Here is a 20,455-nt window from a genome sequence, read left to right on the forward strand (position 1 = left end):
ATTCTGTAGCCCCATCCCAGAGATTTTTTTGTGGGACTACTCAGATAAGCAGTTAAAGCATTGAGCCTTTAAAACATGAAGTTAGTATTCTCTCATGAAGATGCTGATGAAAATTCGTTCTTAAAATGAGTAAAAGCAGCAACTTTCACAAAATTGACCTTGCTTTTTTAGATCAAAATAGTATTTAAATCAGGAAAATGATTATTATCCTTCTGATTTTTGCCTCAAAGCAGATGGCAATTTAGCTCTGGTAAAGTCTAGCAGTTTTGCAGTGCTAGTAGAAAAAAAAAATGCATAAATTGGATTATAAAGGAAGACAGCAAGTATCTGGCTTACTTAAAAATGAAGATGCATGAAAATAATTTGGTTTTAATTCTGTTTAAAAATTAAGATAAACAGTTACAATTTTACTTCCCAGTTCCAAACACTCTCGTTTTTTAGCAGACTTTTATTTTGGAGTGCTTTATGGCAACACTGGGGAGAAAAAAAATCATCCCTGTGACAGTTCTCAGGTACCAGGCTATTTTGGCAGAGGCCTTACTTGTTACATAAGTTATCCCATTCTTTGAGATAACATCTGCATTTTCAATGTTCCTTGCTCTTTTTTTTTTTTTTTTCTGGGAATCGCCGATTGTGTTGACAACCTTCCTTTAATTGTACTTGTAATAAGCTATTTTCCCTTTTTTTTATTTCTCCGCCACGCTTTCTCGCTTTGCACTGTGATTGCATGCCATCTGCCGGTTTAACCCATGACGATGGCTTGCCGCTCTTGATATTCACCATGCCAAAAATACCACTTCTCTTACCATAATGCTGCACCCTCCTGTTCATTGCTTCCATGGTTCCCCTCCTGAAAGTACCCATGATGCACAACGCTACGGCCGCCACTGTCTCTGCAGCAACAACTCCTGCAACAAGTGTTCCCTTCGCCGCAACAGCCACAGCAAATCAGGTTTGCTCCTTTTAAAGCTTTCTTTCACAAGATCCCGAACTCTAAATGAGTGCTGAGATTTTTATTTACTTTTATTTTTTTAACAAAAAAAATTCTCCCGGAGAATTTTTTTTTTCTCTGTGTTTACCCCATCAAATTTTTACTTTTATTTTTAAGTCGTTTATAGCAAGTGTTTGTGGGACAGGTTGCACTTATTTAGAGTTAACATTTGTTGCAAATAATGATGTAGCTGTGTTTTGTGTTGCGATGTTTGTACCTAATTATTGTGTAATTAACCCAGCTGAAGTTAGAATCACCATAGTACTGGACTGCTTACAATAGTCTGTTATTAACTCCTTAAGTTCAAATGAAGATCATCACAGATTCCAAATATTCAGGTGTGTTAATGTAACCTTCTCCATGCAGTGTGTGGAAGTCACTAATTCGTAAGCATGGAAGCTGTCTGAAATAACAAGCAGAACAAGGCAGCTAAAAAAAAAAATGAGAGAAACAAAACTGAATGTTTTCTGTAAATGCTAGTGATCAAAACAGTCCTCGAGGTATTTATGACTGTGTCTGCTTTATGTTCGAAAGAATATCTTTGACCTGGAAAGAGTATTTCCCTAAGGAAGGACATTATTTCAGCAATTCCCCAGGATTATTGGCGGAGACAGACTAGGCAAGATGATACTTTCTCCTTTTCTTCTGCGGTTTGTTATGTTAATGGCAGTTTTCATTCTGCTAGGGTCTCCCCCTCCTCCAGTAGGACCTGGTCCATAGGGAGGTGTATCTATTGCAGCTTTTTCCCTTCACTCCACTGAGGCTCAGCCCTGGCTTTTTCCTTGCTTTATGACCACACTTGGGCACTTCCATGAATGAGCTGGGATGCCCCTTTTTCCCTCAGGACTGGAGAGGTCAAGCTGCAAAGAGAGCAAGAAGCCAAAAGAAAGAAAAGGGCTGTGTCCCAAGCATGTCTCCCCTTGTTTGCTCCTGGCCAGACCAACATGCTGCTGCAGACCTAGCAGAAATGCACACCCAGTGAATGATTCCCTCCACCTGCCAAGGAATTACGAGGAAATTCATGAAAATGTTTTGCTTAATAATGTTATACTAGCAGGTTTATTTATTTTTTCTTTTTTTGAAGTCCCAAAATGGGTTAAATATCTTGCAGATATTTAAAACAGATTTTTGCTGTAAGAATTTATAATAAACTAGGAAAAATATACTACCTCTGAAATACACCCAACTTTCTGAAAGAAACACAAACTAGTCCATTTTCTCTTCATTTTTTTTGAAAGGCTTGTTTACCAAGACTGTGATGTTTGTGCTTCTAGCGTTTTCATCAAAAGAGGGTTGTCATTTTGTGCGCTCCTTTCTGAGGGCTGGCGTGTTTTAATGAAGAAAACACTCGAGGAGGATGAGGAGGAAGGTGTAGCGGGCACATGATGCATTTAACCATCCTTCCCTCCTGCTTTTCAGGGTGTGGTAACGTAGCAGGCGGTGTGGTAATGTAGCAGGCCGACACTCTGGCTTCGTAGGCCCAAGAGCCTGTGGGTGCATGGGATCACAGGTTCCTGGTTCACAATATCTGCTTGGTGGTACCCAGGACAGTGATGTGATCCCAAAGTGGCATTTGAGAATAGACAATGAGAAAATTGGGCTGTTTGGGGGGAGGGAGTCGCCATGCACTGCTGTGGAGATGTCCAGGAAGGGTGGTGGGAAGGCAGCCATGGACTCCTGCACCCTCTGAGCACCAGAGGTTCTGGCTGTGGCCGAGGTCGAACAAAGGTATAGGCACCTACAGCAAGAGCAGTAAGCAGTCAGAGGGCTTTTTACAGGGAATACTTTCACACAAGTAACTTATGCTGCTTGGGAGTCTGAGGTATGCCCCAATGCATTTTCTGACCTAGCAGGATAGCAGACAGAGCCCCTCCTTTCCCAATGCAGATTTTGTTTGCGTTGGTGGATTAGACCGTTTTAAGTACAACAGTAGTTGTAAAAGTGTCTGTATTTATTTAGTTGCATGCATGTCTCTCTCTCTCTCTCTGTATACATATAATTCCATGCTGAAATTAAAGGATGGTTTAACACAGGGATGGTTTTCCACTTGTTGGACTTCAGCCACTTGGAAGCTCAGCATCCAGTTCATCTGCTTTTCCAGAAGTCCTTGTTGGAGCAAGATAAGTTGCCCTGGAGGGTCCTGCCTCTTTCTGTTGGCTGTGGAAGGAGGTTAGATGAGCAACTGAAGCTCTGCACCACCAGAGTTAGAGGGGATGAGTCCCACCCCAGCAGGTTTTCTCATTGGCTTCTGCAGTGTGTGCCATCACTGTCTTCTTCTCACTCCTGCCTTTGTTGTAGCCACTGAAAACCTTTAAAAGCTACTTTAAAAAAATGTGAAAGCAGGGAAAGGAGGAGTAGTTACTTCTTTATAAGAGGCAAGGCTCCAACTTTGCTGTTTGTTTATACCTTCCTAAGGGTTGAAGACCACACTACACCAAGAGAGGCCATATAGTAACTCTTATGTTCCTAACCCTTGATGTTCTAGCCCAAGAAACATAGCAGCAGCAGGTAGTTAACTTGCGTTTACCTGTTAAGACTGAGCTCATGGTCATCATGTCCTTTGTCCTCTTGTGTGGGTTTAAATTCTGTTGTATATTTCAGAAAAGGACATCTTTATTCCCATCCAGATAAAATTTCCTTTTCTGGTCTGTGCCACACTGCAGCCTCTTTACTTCTCTGTGGGATACAGCTTCCTCCTCTCAGTGTATCTACTGCACTTTTTTAATCAACCTGCAGCCTTCACACTATTCCTTTTCTGCTCCCATGGCTTCTTCTCACAATGCCAGGCATGAAAGAAGAGTCACAGCAGTGGTTAATCATTTCACTCAATACCTTTCAGCTTAATATTCGAACCTGGAGAAACATTACTGTACTTCCTTGTGTTGAGTCTGATGATTCAGGTGTCCTAGAAGCACCAGTCAGAGGAAACATAAACATCCCAAAAGCCATGGAGTTGCTGAGGTGACAGCTGAAAAAAACTAACAACTCTGTAGGGTCCAGAAAATTATATAGCACATGCTTTCGGTTTGTACTTTGAAAGGAGATGAGCTGTGTCTTACGTCTTCTATAGATTGTTCTTCTCTGAAAATAACATTAATGACAGGGTGCAAAACGGGCCTGCGTTGACCCGTTCACAGTCATTCACTCTTGGCCAGCAGCTCTCTGTGTTTTGTGATCAGTATGAGTGTGGATGAGGCACAAGAGAAGACTGTGTAGGGTTAAAAGCTATATAATAATGCATACATGCAGGGAGACCCAGTTAGGAATATACAGAAAAAAATTGGAGTCTTTTGTGTTTCGTGATTACAGAAATTATGTTTTAAACCCCAAATAATTTTATTTTAGTGTACTTCAGAGGGGAAGAGAATCTCTTTGGCTCAGTTCTGATCAATAACTTACTCGGTTCATACAAGATTTGTCAGTGTCACCACTCACTGTATGGGGGCATCTTGTGAGGGGAACCCCACCACTTACTGTAGCTGCCAGGACTGATGAGAGGGGAGCAAGCGTAGACTTCTGCCCTGCTTGGGTTTTCCAGAGAAAGGCAGGTGGACTTTGAGAGCAATGTGAGGAGTCTGGAAGCATGAGCAGCAAGAGAGGAGAGCCCTCAGTAACTCACCCCTTCCCCTTTTCCTCTTCCCCTGTTCACAACTGCTCCAGCAATTCCCACCAGAATGGTGCTGGAGGCTGCAGCTGCTTCACCTTACTTCAGGCTTAAGGAATTTAGGTGTTTTGGGATGTTGACAGCATTGTCTTGCAGGATGGAACCAAAAAAGTTCCAAAAACTATGGAGTAACTGAACAAGATCAGGGAACATAAATGAAGGGTTTGGTACTAGCTCCCTCTAGTGCATGTCTGTGGTCAGAGAAATGTAAGCAACTTATTTAAAACACTAATACAGTAATTCTGTATAAATATACACTTCAGATATTTTAAACAAAACTTTTAATTATTACTCATGTAGATAGTGGGATCAGACAGTGGACCAGATAGTATCTGAGCAAGCAGATCAACTGTTCCCCACTTAGCTTCACTCACAGGTGCCCATGAGACTCCAAAAAAGACAATCTGTCCTGATATTACCTGAGAGAAATGTTATACTGAATCCCAATTTTGAATAATTCCAGCATATTTACAGCTGGTTTTGTTGTTGTTGTTCAGTTGTTTTGTTTTCTTTCAGTTTGGTTTGTTGTTTTCTGTTTGTTTTGCTTTAGTCTAAGTAGAAAGCCTTGCTACTGCTTCATTTACATTACAAACACACATTGCTGAGTCCTACAAGGATTAAAGGTTAGGATTGAGTCTGAAATAAGGGCACCTAAGAGTTGGTATCTGAATATACATGTCTACATGCAAGCTGGAAGTGCCTGTAGCAGGCAGCGAAGATTAACAGCCCGGTCTGGAGAACAGCCTGGCTCACCCTCCTGAAGGTGCACAGGCCTTGATTTGCTTGCCTAAACATGTGCCTACTGACATTTAAGATTGTCCTAGGATAACCTTGAATGTCTAGGTTATCCAAGACGGGCTTGGCAGATACTGTACAGGACCTACAGGCAAATCTGCCCACTTCTGAATATGCAGCTGGACCACAGGGAGGAGGCCTTAGCCCAAAGTAGTCAAAGCCTGGTGAGCAAATGCACTGAGCCTGTAGTAGATGATCACGTGAAGTGATCTCCAGGCTCCACTGACTGATGAGGTTGTACCACACCATTCACTGCGATGGGAGTTCAGACACCAGCATTACGTTTTCATCTGTGTCCTCCAGCTTACCGAGTGCTTATTTAGTTGTTGGTTACTACAGGACGATTACCAATTTCCAAATTGCTTTAAATAAGATAGTTTCACTCACATCACTTTGGTACAGAACAGAGAAAGCCTTTATTTTCTACAGCAATGAAAATGGGCCAAAGACTGACCATATAAAAAGAGAATTACAGAGAATACTGGGTAGAGATACTACTTAATCACAATTCTGCTGGTTACGTGACTTTTAGCCAAAGAAGATAAATTAAAAGGTATATCTAGTAGAAAAAAAAAAATACTTATAAGCCATGTCTGAAAAGAATTATAAGATCAACAGGCTGTCTCATGCTAAGGCTTGTGATTATCTAGCACAGCTGTTTTAAATTATGCATCAGTGTTCACACTAAATGAGGTGGCAATTATGCAAATATTAATTATGAAATCGTTCGGTAGCCTTCAGTTTCGTGAAAATCTGTAAAAATACAAAGAAGCGAAAATAAAAATGGTTATGTTACATTCAAGTACCACAAACAAGAGAACAATTAAAATGTTTGCTCAGATTCAAAACGTCATTAACGCTGTGCTAATGTGCCAAATATTTTGTGGGGATTTGAGGAGCCCTGAGCTCAGCTCTCTTGGGCATGAGGGGAGCAGGGAAGTACAGCATGAAAACACCTCTCTTGGCCAGGATCTGTGTGGGGCTGCCCGAAAAGGCAGATTGCCATTAGACCAAAATATCCTGTGGCACCTACTCAGCCCCATGCAAGCAAATTTCTTCGTCTGCATAGAGCAAAGCATGGAGTGACAGCTGCTCTTGCAAATAGAGCCCTGTGTCCCCAAAAAGGGTGTTTTCTCCAGGCTGTGCATTTCACCCCAAGAAGCCACCTGCTGGGGCAGATGGCTGTCGTCAGAGCTGCTGAGGAGTGAAAAGGCTTTTTCTGTCTTTTTCTGTCTCCTGCTCCCTTTGCTCCTTGTGGAAACCTGCTGAACATGTAAACAAGGAGAAGAGCAACAATATGGTGGGGAAGTCAGTTGGAAATATGGAAACGTCCTTGTTTGGATTTTTAAAAACAAACTTTAAGAAGGAAGATGGGAAGGGGAAACAGATTTTATTTGCATCTTTTAGTGCCAGGATATAACATTACAAATGAGAGTCACTATGAAGTAGTGGTATCTAGAATTTTTTTGGCTTTTTTTTTTGGCTGAAAGTTTTGGCCTAAAAATTCCAGAAAGTCCCAAGTTAAATGTTCCCATAAAAAATTCTGATCTAACAGCATAAAGGGTCGTTTGGGCATGGAAAAGTCAAAAAAAAAAAAAAAAAAAAAAAAAAAAAAACAAAGGCAGAAGAGCAGGTTCTTTTCTCAGCCACATTATCAGAAGGGATGCTTGCAGAGTGAGCCCTGGGCAGAACAGCACTGGGCTTCTGGTGAGCCTATGTGGAGGTGCCAGCAAGCTTTGGCATCTGGGATGCAGGATGGACATCTCACCTGGCTGCATGTGAAAGAGCACTGAGTGCCCACACCGGGCTGGCAAAACGAGCCCCCAGAAAGTGTGAAGGTGGTTCCCAAATGCTGCTCCAAGCACTCCAGCTTTGAAATTTAACTGGGCAACACTGAGCGTGTTGCACTCTGAGTATCTGCTGAAATCACACTCTTGAAAGCTGACCGATTAACTTGGCTGGGTTGGCTGTGTCCAGAGTGGCACAGGAACAAGTCCTGATCCCTAACACATTTGGGGGAAATGGTTAAAAATTTCCATTTCTTTCCTTTCTGATGTGTAGCAGCAACAGGTGCATTTACTGGTTTGCAGGAAGATTTGTTTTTTCCTAAACTGTCATTGAACATGAAGATATTGAAGAGTAATTTCTCCAGGGAAGGTATTGGAATAGGAATATCTTGTCACAGTATGAAAGGCAAATTGAAACTGCTGCTGCCCATTTCAAGCTAGACACTCAAAAATCACAAGCCTCAATTCGATCAAGTTATAATGTCTGAAGACACCAAGTTACATGTAAGTAGCTGTAACCTTCAGAATGAACAGTTTTCAGACTCAAGAAAGTGAGAGTTTTTAATCTTAAAACCCACAACAAATCTCAAGCAGTGTCAAGAAAAGACCCTTTGAATTGCCTTGAAACAACTGACATTATAAAATACATGGCAAAACTTTGTTTTCTTAAACTGTAAGTCAGCAAAGAAGCAAACGCAAAAATTTACCTTGGAAAATTTAAAGGAACTCTATTTTAAATCTCATGCAAAGTTTAACCAAGTCTTCATTTTATTTCTAATATTTCACTTTTTTTGTCTCTTCAGTTTGGATAGACTGCTGTTCTGTGTAGATAATGAAGACTTCTGGCAGTCTTACTTGCAGAGTTTTATATTACATGCTCATACACAAGAAACAAGTGGGAAGAAATGAAAAATCGATTTGCTTTTTTCAGTGATTCTGTCCCATCCCTGTAGAGACTGAAGCCTGGCTTCCCCTGGTAGCCTGCTAGATGGCAGTATCACATAACCTGAGCATTAAGCTAAAGGGAACATTTCTTTTATATAACAAAAATCTAGACATAGTTCCCTTTCCTGTTATAGACTGTTTTAACTTTCGTAGTATTGTCATTAATACAATGGAGTTATATTCGATACAACTTTCCTTTGTGCTCTTTCTTTCAATTATTCAACAAATGATACTTTGACAAGTTGAGTAAAAGTCTTTTGGGGCATCTATTTATTATTTAAACATAGGAAATTTTTTTTCTGAGGTCAAGTGATTTTGTAGGCATTTGGGGAAAAAATGAGTTAGTCTCATTGTTCTTAGTATGTATGCACAGCTCTTGTGAGTCTGTTTTTTTCCATCATAAAATTTTAACAAGACAGTGCAGTGCAGAGCTCCAGATGTACTACTTGCTTGGGATTCTGCTCTTTGAAGTAATTGTGTCTGTACATCTACAGCTGCTGCAGCTATTTGCCCTTGATATAAACTAATATCATATTTTTATCTTAGCGTGTGATTTGTTGGGTGAGCATTTTGCACACCAGAAATGTCATTCTTTTGGGTTTGAGTGTGCAGGAGGCTGCCCATGTAACTGCAGCGGAAACATTGCTTGAGTTTATTTATTTATTTACTTACTTAGGTACTTATTTATTGTACTTGCCATGTCTTTTGGCTTCAGGCAGAGGTCTGTTAACTTTGACAGCCTTCACTTTTGGCATAATATTATGTGCAGTGCCACACAAGAATATGCAGGTATGTTTGTGTAGAATCACAGAATGGTTTGTGTTGGAAGGAACCTCTAAAGATCATCTAGTTCCCACCTCCCTGCCATGGACAGGGAAATATGAGAGGATTCAGATAAGAAAAAAAAAAATAAGGAAGCACTTTAAATTCGCCTCAAAGATAACTATAGTGAGTTTTATAAAACCAACAAAAAGTTCAGTAACTGAAATAAATATATCCTATTATAAGTGTCATGGCTCATCAGGAAGCTTGATGAAGAAAATGTGAATTTGATGCCTTTCTGTGTTCAAGAGAAGTTCTGGATGTAGCAGTGGAGCATCTCTAGCTTTGAAGGGAATCTGAATTGAAGAAAACACAGGTTTGAAGGGTGCCCATATTCCTACAAGAGGAACATGCACATCCCATAGTGCAGATTTTGAATAGCTTTGTTTGGTCTTTCACTCTTTTGTGCTCTCAGTTCCTCTGTGCAAGCCCATTATGACAGTTTCTAAAGATCAAGAAGCTAAGGACAATGACCTAAAAATAGGAAGTGAAAAACACAGATGATTGCAGTAGCTCAGGTCTGCTGAAAGGTAGCATTGAGTGGCCATTCAAAACAGTCACTGTATGGGGGCTCCTAAAATATTACAGCAGTAATTTTCTCATTTTCTGAGTAGTCTGTCTGTTGCTTGCATGATTAGTTAAAATAGATTTTGGTGGAATGTGTTAGGAGTATTTTAGGATCAATTTCAAGTACTGCATTATTAATTATTTTAAAGAAGAATAAATAAAACCAGATTGCTTTCATTTTAAAAGCAACTAGTCCTATTTGACTGAAGTGAGTAAACACCTATTATGTTGTACTTAAATATTATAGAATATTATTTGAGTAAATACCTATCGAAGCTCATAAGCATGCTAAGAAGTTGGACTCTCTTTTGGGACTGTGTGAGTATTAAATGAGATGAATAATGTTGAACCCATGAGCCCTTTGGGATCCCATAGGTGCCTTGATCTTTTCTTTAGATCATCATGAAAAGCTAAGTTCAGACAAAGTCTTTGTCAGCTTCGTAACACCCTGATGACCAACAGCTTGTGCCTGTTGTATGCTAGCAGTTGTGTTCATCCCAGCATGGACATCTGACCCTCTGCTTTTTCCAAAGACTTATTAGCAACTATGAGCATAAGGGAGTTCAAGTTTTGCACCCAAAGTGCATAAATCATGCATAAAAGAGCAAAAACCTGTAATCTAGTTTTAATGATAAATTAATCTTTACTATTTATAAGAGGCAACTCCTGTTTTTCCTTATAAAAGGAACTAAATATGCTAAGTATGCAGATTTGAGAAGATCATAAGATGTTCTCCTTACTCCTTCTGCAGCCCTAAGAACAAAGCTTGTGTTTGTTGCCATATCTGACCCTTTGAATTCACACCAAAATAGCATTGCTGTAGGATCTTACCCAAAGAAACCGGACAAAACTGGCTTGCAGGGGTGTGTGGTCTGCGTGTTTCATTCTGGCTGTGACAACGTGCAGTTTTCCGTGCATTTGGCTGGTGAATATCCCATCAGGTAGAACGCGTAGACTTGGAAATGGACAGGTCAGTGAGGCAAGGCTGAGGTTAGACAGATGCATCAACACGTAGATAGATGTATTTGGTCAAGACAAGGAACAGAGGCTCTCGTGATAGTGACAAGAGCTTTAACAGCGAGTCGGGAAGAGACTTCCCACGGGGAATTACAGCCCATGGAGAGCATTGGTGGAAGTCCTGGAGGAGTCCTGGAGGGGGGCATTGAATGACTCCATTTGGTGCTCCCTGGAGGTGCTGCTGCTGCAGCCATGGAGAAATAAGAGGTAAAAAAAAAAAATCCATCTACAAGGCTACATAAAAATTATACGTGACCAAGCATATCTGATATGATGGGGATTGCTCTCAGTAAATGTCTGTATCTTTTCAGCCATTCAGGCTGAAAGTCATCCATTTACACTTTTGGTTGAGAAAAAAAGAGACATTCATTTGGAAGACAAAGAACAAGGCGCATACCACAAAAGAGCATCCTAAGAGAAAATGAAAAATAAAGAGATGGCGGCACCTCCCAAAGGCACGGAGAAATATAAATAGTCCTGGGTTTCATGTCAAAGGGAAGAAATACTAGGTGTTAGTTTTATTTTTAGAAAGTGAGAGAACTTATGAGACAGCCTGATATGAGCAGGCTGTCTGAAAATATCTGTCGTTTTTAATGTATACCCTACTTATATCTGACCATTCTGCTACTGGTGTGAAAAACATGAAAATAGAAAATGTCACTGTGGTGGGAGTCTTCTGCCCTGACGCAGGTGTCTACGAGTTAAATACCTCAGTGTGAACTGCTTGCCACAGACTCTTAACATTGGGTGGAGGACAAGAAGCATCATGAGTTTATAATTCGTCTCATGCTAAGATAAGTTGCCTGAGGTAGGCTAGCAAGATGTAAAACAGGGTGACCAGCTGAGGCTTGCTGTGTCTGAAATCCTCTGAGATGAGTCTTGTCTACAAAGAACTCCTCATGCTGCATTGCTTGAAAAACTAAAGGCAGAGTAGTCTAAAAATGTTACTACATTGCGAGTTCATTTTTAGAAGGATAAACACTTTGCAATGTGGAGGTCAAGTATGATCTTAAATCCCACCATAGAAAGTATTAATGCTTACAGAGCAAAGTGTAACTTGGAGAAATTGCTTCAAAACTTCTTAGAAATCTTGGAGACAGATGCAAAGTCTTGTTTTCCAGCTGATCCACTGTGACAGGTCTCTAAATTGAACAAGATTCTTGTGCTCTGAAATCGCACAGAAAGGTAAATTTTCTGTATTCATCATTTTATGAGAAATCCAGGGTTGGAAACAACATGCTGAGGAGTTTCATGAGTTGTATGCATGAAATCAGTAGTACCCAGTGGTAGTTCTAGAGAATTCAGGTGATTATGTGAGCCATGCCAAGTGAGACAGTGCACAAAATAAACTAGGGGTCAGAAAAGAGTTCACAAAGGTGGAATTGCCTCCTTAATTTAAAACAAATTCTCAGTTTTACCCTGTAAATTTTGAAACAATAACCCATCACAGCCTTCTTTGTGGGGTCCTGAGGGAACTGCCGGCTGACATGGAGCTGTAGGCCAGCAGTTTGGTGTGAAACAGAGACCAGTGGCAGTAACTTATCTCCTGGTTGCTATTCCCCTGGACCACACGGCAGGAATGTGTCACCCTTGGGAGTAACCAGGGTTGTCCTGGCTGAATTTGTGGATCCTCTGTATTGCGCAGTGGGCTCAATGAGCGCTGTGGCCATTCAGAGCTCCCAAAGGGCTGTCAACATTTAAAAAAGCCGTGCTCGGATAGAAAAGAGAGAAAGTCTTGACATTTCAGAGGTGAAAAAGGTGCTTTTTACAGCTGACAAATTTGGAAAAGCAAACTCTTCCTGGCAGTCAGAAAGCAGAAATTTAGCTTCACTCTATGTATATACTCATTTCAGTGATGTCTAGTAGCTAACAGTGGTGCTGTGTTAGTGATTTTATTCTACAGAGAGGCAATCTTTCTGGCACTTCAAGCAGGTACCAAGTGAGAAGGCAATGGAGAGAATACTCTATGTCTGCAATTGCCTCAGAAAAAAAAATGCCCTTTGCTATTATTAAATCTTCTGTGCATTACTATTCCAGATTGTAAGTGCCAGGCCATTCTGCTTCTGCTAGAAATAGTGTTCCTATTAGCTCTGTTACTGCGGTCACACAAAGTCTGTTTTCTGGCATGTCTGTACCCAACCCTGCAGACATTGATATGTCTTATCCATGAGAATTTGCTTTCCCATGCTTGGCTTGTCGACCTTTGTGCATGGAGCGTGGCACGCACACACACAAACACGCTCATTGTGTAGCCTTATTTTTCAGGGGTTTTGTTGTTGTTTACACTTACTATGGCCAGACGCACTGTATCACATTGCTGTGAAGTTTAATGAAAATAATAGTATCACAGCCAATGTAATGAGTCATGTGGATGTGCACATGAGACATAATCCTTCAAACAGAGAGCATGAAGGCTGCTGGACCTCTTTGCAAGTAATGAGGGAGTAGAGACTGTAATAAGTGTTTGCAGGGATGTCCTTTGGTTGGTGTGGTCTGTGCAATTCCTTCTTTTTCAGCGTGCAATTAGCATGGAGCAATTAGCAGTGATGCAGACTTAGATAGCTTACATGTTCCATCACAGTTTATTACTTCGTTTGTAGATTAAACGGGAGAGGTTCACAGTGTATTTTCCATGTAAAGTAGCTTAGCATTTTATGTTTCTCTGTCAGACACAGTGAAAAAAAAAAAAAAAAAAAAAAAGGAAGAATAAAAAAACAGTTGCAGAAGCTGCTACACGTGTATGTAGCTGTGGTGGAGTTGTGATATCTTTGGAGAAATAGGGTGTGAAGATATAATTAAAGACTATGGGATGCATTTTACACTTTGTGGCTGAGGTTAAAAAAGAAATGTAGCTCCTCTGTTCTGCCTCCCTGGGCTGGAGAAGCTTCTTCTGAAGGAGAGACTTGAGGTTTTTTCCTAGGAGGACTCCTACGTGCACTAGAAATAGCCAAGGTGCAACATGCCCTAGTTACATCCCCTGCGTGCGTGGCGGGGTGGCGAGGAAGATGTGGTGGGAACGGGCTGCAGAGGAGCGTGGTGGGGAGGGCTCCAGCTGCCGTCTGCTCCTCCTGCACCCACCACCACATAAGCAGGCCACAAAAGGAAAGTGCCCGCCTCATCTTTGCTGTTTCCTGAGTGTTGAGAGACGGGGAGAAATGGCAGGAGTAGGGAGGCGATGGTGGAAGCCCTCACCTGGTCTCTGCTGCTCGCCTGAGTGGTGCAGGGGAGGGGTCCCTGCTCTTTCATGCTGCTGAGAGCCCCCTGTGAATTGCACCCAGGTCAGTGTCAGGGACAGCCCAGCCCTTCTCCCAAGTTATAGCCTCTTCTGTCCCATATTTTGGATGGAGCTGGGAGCATCAGGCTTGTTTGACCTTTCAGGACATCTCGCTACAAACCGCAATGATCTCTCTCTATCCTTTCTCTGAGTATTTCTGAAACAAGGAGAAAAAAGTTATAGAAAAATGCAAGTCCTATCCCCTCAAAAATTGTCAGGAGAGGTAGGCAGCTGCATTATCTGAAATCTTTTTTTTTTTTTTTTAACTGAGTAGATTTCAGGTTATGTTCCATTAAAACTGACATTAGGATCCCTTAAACACATTTGTGTGATTATGGCTAACCCAGTATAGATAAAGCTGCTTTATTAATTACATTGACATGTTGGGCTGTAACATGCTAAAAATACCAGTGCTGATAATGTTGGTCACCTCTTATTTCCAGCACGGCTCTGTTCTTTGTACTCCCTGCCAAATCGCAGTGCTGTAGATGGACCAGGATTATCACAGGCAGGGCTTTATTATTTCAGCAAAGGTATTTCTTTGTTATTACAAAAGGAAACAGAAGATAGACGATAAGCCAACAAACCCACAATGAGTGGAAGTCATTAAAAATATATGTCCTTGTTGTATGAATGGTGTATTTAGATGTTCCGCCCCTTGGAGCCGGCAGGTGTTCATACAGGATCATTACAATGGGGCTTCGAGTGTCACCGGATTATCAGTGGCAATCAAAGATTACTTTTAGGCATGCCAGCAAGTCATATGGGGTCAGGGAGCTGAGTACAGAGAGCACATAGTGATGGAGGGGGCTACGGCTTTAGGTGCTGTACCTAAAGTGAAGCCCTCATTGCTGGTGCAGGGGTTGTGAGGTGCGTTCGAGGTGGTCTCAGGGGTGCCTACAGCAAGCGCCTTCCAGGCAGCGCTGAGCGTGTTTCTTTTCTGTATGTCAGAGGTAGTATGTTGCTGAAGTTATTTTCAAAACATCTCTTTTTTATTTTTTTCTTTCCCTTTTAAAATAAATATTGCATTGAGCAGCGGTCTGTCTGCATAATACACAAGTAGGTCAAAGTGCTGTCATGCCTGCCTTGCGTACTACCTACAAATACAGCTCAGAAATGTGTCAAGTGCCAAATTAAACAGGAAGAGCAAGCGATGCACTCCAATCCCTTGACTTGCGCTTAGGCCTGGAGTACAGATTAGCAACGGCACGGTAAAACATCACACCCCTTGTCTCTGACATCCCTTCCACTGATAGCCATTTATATGGCAGGTGATGGAAATCCAGGTCATTTCCCAAAACAGCCAGCTGGCTGAGTCAGCTGCCTTCACATTTTGGAAGAGTGCTGGGCACATCCTGCATTCAGCCACCGCAGCACTGGAAGCAAGAGAGCTTGCAGCTGCAAAATGGTTGCCTCACCCTTAGTTTCAGGCACGGTGGAGGCAAACCAGCGAGGTTAGTGACCAGCTGGGCATGCAGAGGTGCCATGACGACCATCCCCCTGGACCTCCTGCTGTGAGGAAGCATGAAGAAGCTCTCGGCTCACTGACCCGAAGATAACTTGTTAGGAAATTAGCAGTCGCTAAAAACACATTAAAAAGGCACTTTAGCTCGTAGAAAACATCCAGCCCAGTACACACATAAATATTTATATTATTTTATTTTTTTTTGGCTTGATAGCGGTGAGTGGCCCTGCCTCCACCTCTGCCCCTTGCTGTTCCTGACTGGGGATGGGGGCTGCCAAAGGGCAGCAGGCCCCGATGCCCTCCCCAGCCTCCTCACAAGGCACCAAGCCGGGGAGGCAGGGGCACCTCGCAGGGTGCCCTCCGGCTGGCATGGCCCCCCTCTGACATTTTGATACCTAAAACGTCCCCTTCATGTGTCCTCACACACTGGAGGATGTGACGAAGAGGTTTGTGACACGCACAGGCCTCCCGCCCAGCGGTAAGGATACGGGAGGCCGTCTCATACGAGGTGGATTTAGTCAGACTGGTGCCACCCGTGCCGGTGACCTGCTCTTTGAAGTGCCACCTGGAAGCACCATCACACTTTTCCTTTCTCTCCACAGATAATCCTGAAGTAATCAGCAGGAATGGGACGGAGTGTCAAGAAGCCTCCCTGCGGATGGCCAAGCACGGCTACTGTACATACTATCCTGTCTCCTCCTCTCTAGAATTGCCACAAACTGCATGCTAAGTAAAGAATTTGTTCTTACGGACAAATCACAAACTCTAAAAAGCTAGTGCTGCTATGTCATATATGAATATTAAATATGGTATGCTTACTATACTCCGACCTAAAATAGTTAACTACCTGATACCAGCTGTGATGTTTCAAGACATAAAGGGTAACATTTAGTTTTGAAGATTTTTAAAAACATAGTTTAATTCTTGCAAATATTGTCTTTTCTCCATAACTATACCTAATGGAAATGGTCCAATTAAGTTAGTCTTGGGAGATTCAGCGGTCATGAATCTTTCAAGCTCAGCAATAATTAATTTGTATTGGCTAAAAACTTATGCCAGTTGCAGGTTTAATTTTAACCCAAATTACGATTGGGGTTTTTCTTCTTGGTTAAAAAATCTTGGTTTTGCTCCCGCAGCAAGTTAACTCCAAGACAAAGGAAGTGAAACAAAGCCCGGTATCCTGCACATCACCCTGCCAGTCTAAAATTTTTAGCCAGAAATCCAAAGTAAAGCACAAATTCTTTAGATGCACATAGTTGGTGTTTGACTTGTATGGAGAAGTTGCATTTGAGTCATAGCAGAATAGCAGAAAAAAAAAAAAAGTTAAAAATTTTGCACAGTATGAACTTCATACCCCTTTCAATCCCCAAAAGAACAAAGTCTTGAAAATATTATTTTACGAGTATATTTATAATGTTTTTAAAAGAAACTTTGCAGAAGTGCCTAAATTTTGTCACATCAGACTTGATGAAAGTGAGCCTGATGCCAACAGTCAATCTTACCGGAAGCGAATAATCTCTCAAACTCATAGTCACATTACCAAAAAGATCCAAGCTCTTAAGAAGTAACTTCTATAAATGTAAAAAAATCAAACGAAAAGACCAAACTAACAAAGGAAAAGGAGAAGAAGAAGGATGTAGGTGAAGAGATTTGTATGATACTCTAATTTAATTAAAATTCAGTTTAGTCACTGAGACTTCATAAGTGACTTTAATCTAGGTTATTAACTGAACACTAAGAATGTAGAATGAGATTCAGTTTAATAAATCATTACTGTATTTGCATTTTTTTAAATTGGATTATAAGATTGTAACCAGATTAGAATGGAGAAAAAATAGTTCTTTTAATTGTTTTTCTTTAAAAACATATTTTATGTCACAAAAGTATGAAGATATCTTTAATACAATTATATACATATTATATATACATACATACATATATATGGATGAAGCAGATTTTAATGTTGTTTACTTTTTTAAATACTTTGTTGATTTACAAGGTAATTATATATGTATAATTAAAATTTCATTTGTTTGATTTGAGATTTGTTTCAAGCACTATTGTACCAAATATTTCATATTTCACATTTTATATGTTGCACATGTATCACAGAAATTACATAGTTTTTAAATTATTGTTTAAAAAACAAGACAGCTGTTATAAGTGGATATTATGTATAATTGTTTGCAGCATAAGTTTTCTATGTGGACATTATTAGTGATTGCAGTATTTTAACTTAACCTCTTCAGATTGATTGTAAACTATTTTAAACTTTGGCAGCACTGCCTGTTCTGAACAACTGAAGGCACTAACCATATAATTATTTGTCTTGGAAATTATTTTCCAGGCTAAATCTTGTTTGTCCAATGTCTAATTACTATCTATTTATATATAAAGCTGGAGATTTGATCATCCGACAGAAAAAAATAATCACAATTCGATTGTAAAATTAACATAGTGCTTGTAACGTTGCGTTAGTTTTAATTTGTGGAAAAATAATGTATCTTAACTTGTTATTTAGCAGTTAAGGTATCACCATTATATACTATTAAAACACTAATATTTGTAGACTTTCTCAGTCATTATAACTAGGTAGTTGACACTGCAACTTGCCTATATCTGTCAAAGTTGTTTTTATTTTTTTATAATAGTTAATTTAGGCATTTGGGTAGCTTATTGTACAATACTAAATGGTAAATTATCCATGTTGTTTAAATATTTTATGTAGATAACTCTTCAAGACATTGTTTTGTGTGAACTTTTTATGTTTCAAAATAACTGTTATTCTATGTTTTTTACAATTAATCCAATACTACTATTTTTTGCCCATGGATGACGAAGCTTCAGATACATCAGGTCTTTCATCCAGATAAACTGACAGACAAAAAGAGAAAATGTATTTTTAATAAGAGATCCACTTTCCGACTTTATGACTTTGTAATATTCCTAAAAACTGTACAAGTACAAACCTATGCTAACAGTAAGGAGGCAATTACAGAGATGTGCAAATACGTGTACAACAGATTCTGCATTTTATTTATTTATAAAGTAATTTTATAGACTATTTCAAAATTTGGGAAGATCTAAAACTATTTTTCTGTATAAATATTATTTGCCAAAACTTTGTTTATATTTTAAAAAAAGTCTAATGAAAATGGTTAAATTTTAAATGCTTTGTTTAATTAAAAAAAAAATAAAAAACCACACAAAAAACACACAAATAAACCCCCCCCAAAAGAACCATGAGATGGGCCAACACAGAGACAGTGAATACTGTAGCTGAGGCGTAGTTTCAAGTTACTTGAGATGCCTCAGTGTTTATTTTCTTCAAACGATACAGCACCTCACCAAAATACCTTTTTGTTTGCCTCTCTCATACAGTATAATTGACAACGCTTACAATGAATACTTCGGTAACCGTTCGAGAAACCCCTCCATTTGCTCTTTTCCAGCATATAACTACTAGTGGTCTGTTAAATAGCCATTCTATTTCTGTTGTGACGTTAAATTCATTCACCCAATGTACAACCACTGAAATAAAAAGAAGCATTTTAAAGTGAGAGACGAGTCGGGCCTTTCCTTTCATGGGACGTGACTCTGACAAGATGGGGCAACAAAAATGGCCAAAAGAAAGTGGAGGTAGTCTTTTAAAAGCTTGTAATTTATTATTATTTTATTTTATTTTATTTTTTTACTTAATTGAATGTTCAAGAAACTACCTGTTAAGTACAATTCCCTGGTTCATCACACACACAGACATTTGGTGAGGGAGCCTGTGCTCTTCTCCTGCTGCAGGCCGCGTACCCACTGACCAGTGGGTACCACCGACTGCAGTACCAATATCCATGCCCACTGCATGCACCCTGCTCAGAGCAGAGGTTTGGGCATGGATTTTAGCCCCAGACAGTCATTTCGAGCCCTTTTTGCCTACACAGGCCTGCCAGGGTGGCTCACAGATGGGTAACCACCAGGGAGGACTGTCAGCACATTATTCCCCGTCCTCTTGTCGTGCCCAGATCTCGGAGGGTTTCGTACTGACAGGTCATCCCTGTTAGGTACTCGTTATTCCTGGGAAAGCAGCACTGCAGAGGAATTACATGCCCAGGAGATCACACAGCAAGCTTAGAGGCAGAGAAGGGATAAAACCCGCTGGTTTGCAGCTCCATGGTTTCTTGACACGATCTCCTCTGATCCATTTTTCAAATGCTTGAAAGAAAAGAAATAGCGGTCCCCGCTCCCTTAGAAGCATGCCGAATCACGAAGGATTTGTGTCACAAGGTTGCATACATTGCATCAGCACGGGGCTGGCTTGAAAGGAGTCCAAGGTCGCAAGTGATGTGGAAAACCACCAGGTCAACCAGTCAATTTGGATGTATCACAAAGGTACTGAGCCAGAAGCCTGCTGAGAGCAAGCATGTGAGATGGAGAACAGACACGGTGATGCCTGGCAGAGCTAGAGGATTGGAGAGTTAGAGGGCATTGTGGAGCAGCAGCAGCAAACAATTCAAATTCACCTCCTAAAGGTTGAAGAGCGGAAACCCTGTCTGTTTACACTGTCTTGTGCTAAACCTCAACCTGCAGTGGCTTTCTGGACAGCCGTCAGCAGCCAGGGAGGGTCAGGACGTGCTGATTTTCTTGTCTAAAAATTGCTCTGTTTCTTGGCAACTTGGGCACTTGCAAAGCAATGGAGAAGCTCTTGTGGGAGGCACGAGCTTTGGGCCGCCCCACCAAACCAGTGGGTTTGTACTTCCCTGCGTGCAGTGTCCCTCCTTCAGATAATTTTTAGGGCCTCCAAAATGAACCAAGAGACTTTAGAGACCTTTGGTATTCTCCACAAGGCAGCTGGCCGCGGGTTGTGTCTCAGCAGCCTGGCATGCCCACACGCACAGACCAGGGCCACCGCTTTGGTGCCAAACGCTGCCTCCCCTGCAGAGAGCAGTCCCTTGCCCCGGGGACATCGCGCTGCTTAACATCAGCCTTCTCCAGAGCAGCCTGGCCAGGTCCACGCTCACTGCGTTTGGCTGTGCATCTCCTCCGGCCTCACACGGTGCTGCCATGGCCACAAGGCATAATTATTATTTTCAGTATGGTTTTGTTTGTTTTTCTGTTCAAAGGTCTAAAGCAATCT

At 41.0% G+C, this 20,455-nt stretch overlaps 1 protein-coding gene across 5 annotated transcripts in view; it reads left to right on the forward strand.

Moving 5' to 3' along the window:
- The window catches only part of MBNL2 (muscleblind like splicing regulator 2), a 108,645-nt gene extending 89,758 nt beyond the window's left edge, over positions 1–18,887 (forward strand). For 3 of the 5 annotated variants that reach the window (XM_084282594.1, XM_084282597.1, XM_084282595.1), the window contains one exon: positions 15,930–18,887. In XM_084282594.1, coding sequence (XP_084138720.1) covers positions 15,930–16,057 — 128 coding nt within the window. In that variant the 3' untranslated portion in view covers positions 16,058–18,887. Of the gene's footprint in view, positions 1–857; positions 953–15,929 lie in introns of all 5 variants that reach the window. The other 2 variants (XM_084282596.1, XM_084282598.1) reach the window with 1 other exon arrangement.
- Positions 18,888–20,455: the final 1,568 nt, after the last annotated feature.

This window comes from Netta rufina (assembly GCF_964035555.1).
Source record: "Netta rufina genome assembly, chromosome: 1".
NCBI lineage: Eukaryota > Metazoa > Chordata > Aves > Anseriformes > Anatidae > Netta > Netta rufina.